Source organism: Acromyrmex echinatior, chromosome 14 (assembly GCF_024713525.1).
Source record: "Acromyrmex echinatior isolate Ae372 chromosome 14, ASM2471352v2, whole genome shotgun sequence".
Lineage (NCBI taxonomy): Eukaryota > Metazoa > Arthropoda > Insecta > Hymenoptera > Formicidae > Acromyrmex > Acromyrmex echinatior.
Window position 1 is genome coordinate 9330875 of NC_141865.1, and position 11931 is coordinate 9342805.

Sequence of the window (11931 nt, forward strand, 5' to 3'; positions counted from 1 at the left end):
ACAATCCAATCATAACGTTTAAAAATTACAATGCTGTGTGTTTTAATTTGTTGTCTTATATTACGTTTTCCTTGATTTGCTTATATAATACGTTGTCAATTTCTAAAAACATTAACATTTTTATGGATTCGTGGAATGTTGACAAAATTTGTTGTAAAAAATTACCGATTATCGATAGTTGGTAAAATTAACGTTGACTTTACCAATCGTAAATAATTATTACTGTGTCTTGATAAAATATTGTTCTAAAAAAATTTTTATTTTAAAAATTACAATTCTTGAAAATGTATATTTCGGATTCGATGCTTGTCAAACAGAATTCTGATATTCTAAATCTTATGATGTGTGTGCAATTAATATTATAATAATTAGAATCAATACCTAGATTATCTAGATGGTAGATACGATGCTAGCGCTCTGAAACACCGAGCTGTCGAGATCGTCAAGACATCGAGCCTCAAGTCTGATGCGATTTTATATTCCGAGGATATCGTGTATACATACATATATATGTATGCACATACATATACGTATGTAAATACATATATATATATAAAACGATCTCTCAGCTGTTTGTCCAATTCCAAAGTAGTCCGAGACGTCAAGATCGTACCACGCGAATTTTCCACGCTGCAACGTCGTGTTTATTTTTAGTCTCGAGTGTGCCATGTCACGTCGTCGCATCAACTCATCGACAGGATTTTTGCTGCGTAACAACGTGCCACGGAATTCTTAAGAACTCGACAACGCATAGAGACTCGCAATTTACTCGACAATAATTCTCTCGCAATCCATTCGCTGCGAGTATCTATGCGCTGTTGAAATTGAAAGTCAGCTGATAACTCCATTGAGGATTCGACCATGAGGAAGACTCGCGTCAGCATCTTCCGCGATATCTACTATCAACCATATGACGACTGCACGAAGCTAAAGCTCTATTCCAGCAGCAAAGGTATTCTTTCTGCCTCTTGTAATATCTGCACAGATTCTATAAGTAAACAATAATTTGGCCAAAATTTGTTGGCAGCTGCTTTGCTAAGTTATATTATTTAATCTGATTTGCCAATTTTTTCCTATTTTCAATTCAAAGTAGAAAGATAAATTGTTATTTATCTGTATATTTTATATATTATAAACATCTGATTAGAAGTTTACATTTATTTTAATTAGTTTAGATGAATTGTTGACAAAGTATTGATATTTTACTATACATTTCTTGTTGTACAGCTAGCTTACAATTAATGCAGCGCATGTCATTGCTAAAGAGATTGAAGGTCCACAATGGTTGTGTGAATTCTATATGTTGGAATAGCAATGGAGAATTGATACTGTCTGGAAGTGATGATCAACATCTCGTTCTAACTAATGCACATAATTATGAGGTACATTTATATGCTTATTAAAAGAGAAGATAAAGATGCTGTGCATTAAAAAATTTGTATTTATGATGCTCTCTTATAAAGATTACTATCTATTAAGCAGGAACTTAAATATGTGCATATTTCAATTATCATCAAAAGAGTTAAATATGTATTATATGCTCAACGATTGACGCATATTGTCTGACGAAGCAATATTCCATTACTTTTCTTAATTTAAAATTTATTTGTGGACACTGTCAAAGAAGAATCTTGTGCCAAGATTATTTTTGATTTTATCCTTGGAAGTTATGTATCTAGGAAGTTAATTATGCTTGACAATCCACGAAATATTTTTTTTAACTTTTAACATTATGCGAAGACGCAATGTATATTTCTACAAAATGTATTTGTATAAAATATAGTAAAACGATTAGATCTCGTTGTGTTCTATAGAAAAGAGTAATGTATTTGTTCATTTTTCCTTATATTTTATTTAGATTTTTTAACTATTTTCTAATTTTTTCTGATTAGATCCTAATATTTTCTAATTTATTAATTAATATTGTTTAATTTATTATTATAAAACTATGTAAAACTATACTATTATATTTCTTATATGAAAAAATGTATTTATTTTAATACTAAGATAAAGGTATTCGAATAAATTGAACAAATTACATTAACCATGATATTAAACCTTTTCAAGGGAATATTTTGAACAGTTAATTCTAGTCAAGGTCCAACATTGACATAGTTAGAGATACAGATGCTGGTGCCAAATCAGTAGGTTCTTCAGATGTGCACGTGGTTAATTTTACCGTTTGATACTATCCTAGATCTACCTTGTTAATTAATCATAGTGAAATGTTCATTGTGTTGCATTGTTCTTGTTTATTCGAATAACATTTCATTAAAGTTATGTGATATAATATTTTGCATACATAGTTAATAGAGATATAATAATGACGCTAAGTTTTATCTTATATTTGTAATATAAGAAATACACATATATTCAATAGAAATTCTTTTTGCCTCTGCATCATTAAAATAGATTAATTCAAGAAATTGACTGAAAATTAAATATATTATACACATATATAAAATATTTTATATTGTTTTAATAATCTTTCTTTCTATATGTAATTAATTTTTATATGTAATTTCTATATGTATTTAAGGTATTAACAGATTATAAGACAAGTCACAGGGCAAATATTTTTAGTGCCAAATTTTTGCCTAATAGCGGAGATCACCGTATTGTTTCTTGTAGTGGAGATGGCATTATTTTGTATACAGGTATAAAAATCAATAGACTATGATTGGACAAAGAAATTAACGAGATCGAGTATTTTATACATATCATCTTTTTTACTGAGCACTAATGTCGCACTAAATCGCGTTTACAGATCTGATGAGAAGAACAGAAACGTTTCATAATCAATTCACTTGTCACACCGGCACTACTTACGAAATTGCGACAATACCTGGTGAACCGCATAGTTTTTTAAGCTGTGGAGAAGACGGAACTGTGAGATGGTTTGATCTTAGAATAAAGGACAAATGTAGCACTACGAGATGTAGAGAGGTAAGCATCATTCGCTGAATATATATATATATATATATATATATATATATATATATATATATCATACATCTGCATTTATTAAATTATTTTTCTAGGATGTACTAATCCCGTGTCAAAGAGCTGTGACAGCTTTATCTGTGAATCCTGTATTGCCTCACCAAATAGCGATCGGTTGTTCCGATAGCACTGTAAGAACATTCGACAGAAGAACTCTTGGTACACCGGCCACCGGTAATCTTTACGGGACATAATTGTATTACATCACGGTACAAAGTACCGTGATTACATGTGTGTGCATTCTTTAGGTTGGACAGACGCGGAAAGTTCAGTGAGACCTCTGTGCAGTTTCACTGTCCCAGAATTTGAAGGCAATTCTTACAGGATTACGTCGTTGAGTTATAGCCCGGATGGACAAGACGTCCTTGTCAGCTATAGCAGCGATCATCTCTATTTATTCAGTATTAAAGTAACGCAATAATTATAATACTTATTTTTCATTTACATTTCGCAGTGTGTTGCTCCTTTATTTTTTATCTAAATTTTTTTTTTCTTGAAATACTTATATTATTATTCTTACTTGTACATTTCTATGTGTAATTTATTTTAAAAATTTATATTTAGGATCAAGGCAGTTTACAGTTGCGAAAAGATGCGACAACGGGAAAAGGAAAAGGGAAGAAGCATCCGTTAAGATCGCCTCAACCAGTTCGTCGTTTGAGACTTCGTGGCGATTGGTCCGATACCGGTCCCGATGCACGTCCAGAAAGAGAAGGAGGACGTCGTAGTGGTACAGGTAAATTGTGATTTTTCTTATTTTAGTCTGTTTATATATATTTTTTGCAAAAAATTTTAATATCATATATGTCAGAAATCGCTCAAGCCAGGCCGGTACTACATACGTCCTTGATGCAAAGGATGACGGACGTGCTCAGCAGAATGTTAAATGATCCGGCCACACGCGCTGCTCTGAGTGGTGGAGGTGAAGATAGTTTGGAAGGTGTCATCGAACAACCAGAAGGTATTCAAAATGTAGAGAACAATCCTGAATTAAACACAGAAAGAAGTAGCGACACGGTTGAAATGAGTGCAGAGCAAAGAAATACTTTGGAAACAAGTGGTAATTAAAAAAAAAAAAATATATATATATATATATATATATATAGAGTATACATTTTGATTGATTCGCATAATTTATTAAAGTGTTGTTTTTTTTTTTAGAAAATACGAGCACGCGTACTGATAGAGTTGAAAGTACAGATATGGATGAAACGATTAATACCGAGAGATTTCAGACGGGAGAACTTGAACAATCTCAGGAATACAATCAATTAGCACCACCGAATATATCGGCAAGTATGAACGATGATGTTCCTATGGAAACTGATTCTAGTCAAAGCGATCGAGCGCAAATTACTTCTATAAGATGTACAACTAGTCGTGATAGAACTGAGCATGATAGTGTATGGAATCGAAATAGAAATGAGGATGAAGCCTCATGCGGGAATATAACTAGTAAACAGGAGAATATGATGGAGAATCTTCAGGATAGATTAACAACGATGCGGGACGGTTTCCTCGAACGGTAAGATGTACATTTTTTTATTTCGGATACATTGAGCTGACATTTTCTTTCTTTTTGAAGTATTAATATATTTTTTAACTGATGAAAACATAAAGATGTGTGAAAATGACTATATTTAATACATTTCTTAATATATAGACATGGCAGTGAACCTGCTGTGAGTTTAACATATTCTGATAAAAGTTCAACTAATGCCACGATATCACTTGGTGTTGGCGATGAAATGACTCGCGATAGTTACCATCCAGGTGAATAGCTGAAATCATTATTTACTTCAAGTACATACATATCTGAACTGACTTTATACAACAATTCATTTTTTAGGACCATCTGGAAGTAGCGATGGAACTCTTGATGCAGGCCCGAGTAGTAATCGCAATCATCATTACAATGATAGTAAGTGTCATTATTGTTTAGTCGGTCTCTTAAAAAATTCTTTTAAATCGTTTCATAAATTTTGTAATAATAATTACACACACACACACACACACACACACACACACACACACACACACACACACACACACACACACACACACACATGTATATGTATACGTATATGTATATGTATATTTATTTGTACACAATATTTTTGTAGACACTAAAGAAGATGTGTACATTGATAGCGATGATGAAGATATCCAATCCGATGAAAGGTCTGTTGAACATTATGAAGATTTTATTCAAGTTGCTTATATTTCTTTGAATATCTTTATATGTGATATCTTTTTTTTTGTTTTTTTTTAAATTGCAGTTTCTTTATCTTTAACAATAACTTTGAGTTTTTTACAGATTATTAAACCCAGTCGAGGAAATGGATGAAGCAATTACTAATACTCGTTCATCGCAAGGACATGAAACGTTCGATGATGCCTGTCTAACGGAACTCTGCGTGAAACGAAAATATATGGGACATAGGAATGCCAGGTTTGATCTATTTTTAACTCTATACTCGTAATATTCAGCAAATTCAATCGTTAATGAGAGCGATACATACTCTCAAGTATATGGTCTTGAATTCGTGTGAGTGACTTTTTATATAAAAATTATTTAAAATGACATCCATTAAAGTTGTTAGTGTAGTTATTAGATTAACACAATATTAAGTAATTATATTAAGAAACGATGTCTTTGTGATGCCGATTATTATAGTTTCTAGTTAGCATATACACTAATCTACTTGGAGAGTTCGATCGCTGCCACCTTAAATGACGATAACTTTAACTGAATCCTCGTCTAATCAAAATGTAGCAATATATAAACGTCTGAAAGATCGGAAGCCAAATCATTGACCCGAGTAGTTCCGAAAAAGCCTCCGAGCGGACTGGGCGGACTGTGCAATATTAAAGCCGCCGAATTATCTCTGATTATTTGCCTTTCCCCCACTTTTGACTCTAGTTTCTTTAGGACCATGATCAAGGAAGCGAATTTCTGGGGCAACGATTTCGTCATGTCCGGTAGCGATTGCGGTCACGTATTCGTGTGGGAAAGAGACACCGCAAGGTTGTGTATGCTGTTGGAAGCGGATCAGCACGTGGTCAATTGCTTGCAACCGCATCCGTATCTTCCAATGCTGGCTACTTCTGGCATTGATTACGATGTTAAATTGTGGGCGCCGATCAACGACGAACCAAACTTTGATGAAAAGTTTGCAGAAGACGTAAGTCTTGTTTATTTTGAATGAAATAGGTGTGCGTATGTGTGCGTATATGTGTGTGTGTACACATATATCAATGTAAAATAACTAAGATAGAACAAACTTTGAAATTTGACGTTTTATTTTCAGCTGAAAAAGAGAAACGCAGTCATGTTGGAAGAGACCAAAGATACAATTACTGTACCAGCGGTTTTTATGATCAGAATGTTGGCATGTCTCAATCAGATACGCAGAGGTAGTGAAAATTTATAATAATATTCTCTTTACAGAATCTCTTTGCTATAATGTATTAATATGTACAGGAATACATAAGTAGGAAAAAAATAGAGATTTTTTTGGAATCTTCCATTGTTGTGCGCAAGTATTAGAAAACATGATAATTGAATTGGATAAAGCTTTATTTGAATTTTATTGCATTGGATGTGTTCTTACCCAAATTTTTAAATTGTAAAATATCAATGAATTTTAACAAAATTCATCTTTTTTTTTTTCCAATGTTTGACCCAATATTTGATTGATATTTTGAGCATTTCTGTATTCCTAAATATCTAGTATAAAATCATAAATTATTGTAATAATGTCTTCACACACAATTATTATTATTAACGCTAACGTTTCGCATTCGATTTTAGAGTTGTTCAAAATATACAAACGACTTCGTAACGTTTATTTTTCTTTTTCTTCTTTTTGCTAAAATTTCATTTATTTAGATTTTCTTTATTTTATATGCAATACTTTTTAAAGATATTATGCTATTTGTTAATTGATATTTCGAAGCATTCGTACTATGCATATATTCAGATTCAATATTCTTAAAACATATCTCTAATTAATACATTATATCAAAACGAAACGTATATTTGATTTACTGCCATTATTAAAATAAGAACCAATATATTAAAATGCTGTAATTCTTTTATCTCACTAGGGTCATTATTATTATTGTATATGAGTAACAAATTTACGAAATTTACGAAGTTTGTTGAATGATTGCATAATGTAAAGTCACGCTGCTGCGTGCATCTCAAAACTACAAGAAATAAAATTTTTGTTTAACTAATTGGCGAAAAGTTTTTGATATTTTATGCAATGATAAAGATTGTAATCCCGAATTCTCTTTTTTTATTAAAATTATAAAAAAATGTTTATATAATAAAAGAATAACCTTACCGAATTATGTACATATATTTCCAAATTTTGAATACATATATGTATTATTGAAAAATTATTTTAAGAAATTTTGGAAAAAATGAATATATTTTATAAACAAATAATATTTTAGTACGAATAATATTTTTAGTTCGTATTTATATAACGCATAGAATATTATGTGCACAATATTCTATATATTGTATAAATATTCATATACATACATTTTTATTATATCTGTCATTATACGTCCGTCATTTATATCTTTTTAAAACTTACAAATTTTTGTTTTTAGCGATAGATAATTTATGTTAAGGACACAAAAAAATGAATAATTTCAAAAAATTAAATAATTACAATCTTTCTTGTTCTAAAACTAATATATTCAAAGCTATGATTTTGCATATCTATTCTTGTTTATTGAAACAGATAATCCAAATGTTATCAAACGAAATTTATGATGCAATGATCATGTTTACTGATTATTATGTCCGACATGAAAATTATACGAGCTATGTCGATTGTTTTATAGGTCGAGGTCGCAACAGGAGACGGAGCAGCGACGAGGGTGGCGATTTACGAGGTGGTTGAGTCGTCTTCGACGTACTGCAAGTAATAACAAGCGATAATAAAACGAAACTCGCGTATCAATTGTGAAACTGCGACTATGATAATCCTTTATTTACCGATCGAATCAATAAATATGGAAGATGCTGATCGGCATGAACAGATCTCGTGATACCTTAAGTCCAATTCGAATGATATTTTGGTGTAAAGATACATTTATAAAATATCTGATGGCATTGCGAATATCATTACGTATTCATATTTTATTATTATATCTTGCGCTTATAATAAAATACCAAACGGAAATGGATTTAATCAGTACTCGATTCCTCGAATACCGAAGTTTATATCTTTTCTTCATCTTATGTACAATCATATTTATAGTGGATTTATATTTTTAGTATATCGAAAAAAAAGAATTTCGATCTCTGTATATACTTTACATTTAATATTATTACATGATCACGAAGTATGATAGTATCTATCAATATTTATCCAAGTTATATATTCATATATTTTGCAAAAGTATTGTTGTCGATGAAATATATAAGCAGTACAAAATTAGCATTCTCTAACTGCTAACTAGTTGAAAGTTTGCAATAAAAAACATTTCGTCTGTTTTTAAATATTCTTTTATATTATTAGATGATAATCGCCTGCGCATGCTTAATCATGTTAAATTATTAATGATATTAAATTATTATGTTAAATATTTTTGATGACAAGAAAAAATATCGACTTGTGCAATCAGAGACTATTAAGGTTTCAAATCCTTATGTCTTATTTTTACATGTGTAGTAGTCTTTAATTTATTATTTTAACTATTAAAATCTCTTACCAATATTTTCTATATATGTCAAAATTAAAATAATATTTCGTAAAATTTAATAGCATTATATTTCGTGTGCGAGAGAGAGAGGACAAATACATAGTACTAGGTTATAGCTTAATATGATCAAGAGAGACGTTTTATTTTCTTCTGTTGTTACTGCAGGCACAAATATCTTGTAAATTGCACGGTCAACTTTTAACATCCGTTCTGTATGTTATTAATTTACATTTATCATCGAGATTCAAGGAATAATAATAACGATGAATGAAGTAATGACAGTAATACAGTTTGATCCCGTAGAAAAGGATAATGCGATTCTAATGTTATTAGGACATGAAAATTTTTGTCGTAAGGCGAACCGTAATACGTGCCTTACAGGTTTTTTAGTTAAAGCAATGAAGTATCGATAATAGTAATCGTGTCTACTTGAGATATAGGCAGATTTATGAAAAACGCTAAGGGTTTTAGAAATCGACTATCGACGATAATCGTGTTGCGATGCCGCATCTCGCGTAGCATCGCCGCTTGTGCAATTTTATTAATCGTTAGACGATAGTCGTGTCATATTGGTAGAATATGACTAACGATCGTTAGATGAGCAACATGTAAGAATGAACGACATGTCTTTACAATTATGTATTGTTAAGAGGAGCTTGTTTATAATAAAAGTGTAAACGAAATAATATAATAGCAGCATCGTTATTCTCGTTAATCCCATCAGCGTCGATCCTTTTTGTTTACGCGCTCAACGTCACATATAATAATTGAACAAAAACTCTCTCTCCCTCTCTCTCTGTTTAATGTTAGGATTTTGAAAGAATTCTAAAAGTGATGGCGTTTACGGTACACGCATAACAATGTATAGTGCGATAAAATTATTCTTATGACTTATAATAACACACACGCAAACACACACACACACACACACACACACAAAACATTGATCAAGATTGAATTGGGATTATCGAGGATCTCGCGGACGCGCGACATGAATAAATTCTTGCATTGTAAAATCAAATTGACAGCGAATGTGTAGCAACAATGTGAGACACACTGAGATATCTAATTCTTTATTTCGACATTTCGAATTAATATGAAAGAAAGATTAGAATGGGAAATGACATAACTAAAAAACAACAAATATACAAAATTAAACCATACGTTCAATAACAGAATCTAATTTAATAACAAAATATGAATGCTGCATTTGTAATAAATCAATCGTATAGTAACAATAAAATCGGTAATAATAAAATAATAATGATCGTAATATTAATGCTAAATACGATTAATATACGAATTGTAAATGTATCCAAACAATAGCAATAGCAATAAAAAAGGATAACAAAGACATCGCACGTTTATCGCGCTGTTATTTTGAATTATAAAAAAGTGTCTAATCAGATGATTAATTGAATTTATCGAGGGCTCGATGGAATTTATCATCGACAGTCTTTGATCTTCTCCAACTTGTCTTTCCAACACTTCTTTCATTTAAGTTTTATCAAACATATTACAACTTTGAATATAAATCTGTTTGCAATCGTTACGATGTACATAAATGTCTATCAAATTTTGCCTAATAACTCGATTATATTATTAGTACAGAATCAATCACTGATAAGCGAAGCAAAAAGACTGACAATTGGTATGCAATAACGTAAAATATCAAACAATTCGCGAAGCTCGTAAATCATGTCACTAAAAACTATAAACTATAAAAAATTAACAATAAAGATTTCTAAAGATCTTAAATATACATATGTATATACATATAATATCCCATAATATTGATATATATAAAAATCTAATAATCTGTAAAAGGATAATACGCATTCCGCATTTTCATTTGTAACAAAGCAAAATTTCAATATGAGTTGGAAATTTTTCACAATATTGCTTACAGTCGAATCAAAACGGATTCAAGTCTCAAGCAGAAGAATTGAAATTTACATTTACAAATATAATTTCATGGATAATAAATAGATTCGTGTTGCTTGAAATTTTCAAAATTTTTTGCACTTAATACAAGATAAATATATTTTCAGGCGTGGGAGAGAAAAAAAATGAAAATTCTGAGTGCAAAATGTGCAAGCACCACGAATACGTTATATTAAGAATTGTGTAATTTCAATCCTCGAAGAGAACGAAAAAAGAACAAGAAATAATAGAAAATCTTCGATCGGAAAGCGACGTGCACGTAGAACATGCATATGGATCGACTGTGGGCGCGGCTCTGTGTATGTGCGTATGTATGTATGTATGTATGTTTCTTTCATTTTTATTTCTTTCAATATATTAGGACAAAATTGTAATCGCGATCGCTTATCCGTTTATCTGTAGATTTAATGTCTGTAATAATGAAGTTTAGTGCGATTATACACTAAATTTATCGATGAGAGAGAAAGAAGGAGAAGAGAGAGGGAGGAAGGGGGGAGAGAGAGAGAGAGAGAGAGAGAGAGCAGGGAAGGGGAGAGGATAGAATCAATAATCTTTCGTATAATTCGACATTTCGCCCAGCTGAGTCTTTTCTGCAAAACAATAACTAAAAGAGGATGAAAGAAATTAAGCCTTGTGAAAAAAAAATTGAACAAAAATTCATATTTTCTAAAATAGATATAAAACTTAAAGGTTTCTTCATTAGAGGACTATTCTCTTCCGTCAGTTTCAACGTTTGAGAATACGCGAATATTCATGAGCTTCCGTAGAAATTTTTCAATTTTATCATTTATTGCAGGATCGCGTTTTATTCGATCACTTTGCCACATCGTCGCAGGTCTTCCTAAAACGCAACAGTGATCGCGAAAAATGTGATGCGTTGAGAGTCCTTTACAAATATTCGCTTTCAAGATATCTCGCATATCCGGCCGAGACCGAATCGAGTCTTTGCATTTGTAACTCAAATACGCTGTTGACTACGCGTTTTTCGTTTCATTTCAGATGTAATTCTGAATTCAAATCGAGCAAATGGGATCAAGTGTGCTGTAAATAATATTAAATCACTTGCCAGAATATCATTTAAAAGGTACAGTATTGATTATTACGAAAAAAGGATCATTTAATTACAAATGTGTATAATTTTAATTTAAAGAAACTTATTACACGCATAAATTCCGTAAAAGAATCTATAAAAAAAAATCGTGTAAAAAGTGTAATTATATACAGAAATATATCGCAATGAGCACTTCACTGTAACTT

General features: G+C 31.1%; 1 protein-coding gene across 1 annotated transcript; it reads left to right on the forward strand.

The window, feature by feature from the left end:
* Positions 1 to 542: 542 nt before the first annotated feature.
* LOC105148854 (DDB1- and CUL4-associated factor 6) lies at positions 543 to 9421 on the forward strand. Its single transcript, XM_011060824.2, has 16 exons — positions 543 to 952; positions 1228 to 1382; positions 2540 to 2657; positions 2768 to 2946; positions 3042 to 3177; positions 3252 to 3412; positions 3568 to 3739; positions 3815 to 4063; positions 4165 to 4528; positions 4667 to 4776; positions 4853 to 4924; positions 5127 to 5184; positions 5321 to 5455; positions 5936 to 6188; positions 6315 to 6420; positions 7867 to 9421. The coding sequence occupies exons 1-16, from the start codon at positions 862 to 864 to the stop codon at positions 7923 to 7925; spliced, it is 2418 nt and encodes an 805-aa protein (XP_011059126.1). The 5' UTR covers positions 543 to 861; the 3' UTR covers positions 7926 to 9421.
* Positions 9422 to 11931: the final 2510 nt, after the last annotated feature.

What these genes read in the sequence shown, in the direction of transcription:
- LOC105148854 (XM_011060824.2), top strand. Translation starts at nt 862, where the DNA reads ATGAGGAAGACTCGCGTCAGCATCTTCCGCGATATCTACTATCAACCA. An exon ending in TCTTGGTACACCGGCCACCG is followed by an intron (nt 3,178 to 3,251) that starts GTAATCTTTACG and finishes TGCATTCTTTAG; the next exon opens with GTTGGACAGACGCGGAAAGT. An exon ending in CAATCATCATTACAATGATA is followed by an intron (nt 4,925 to 5,126) that starts GTAAGTGTCATT and finishes ATATTTTTGTAG; the next exon opens with ACACTAAAGAAGATGTGTAC.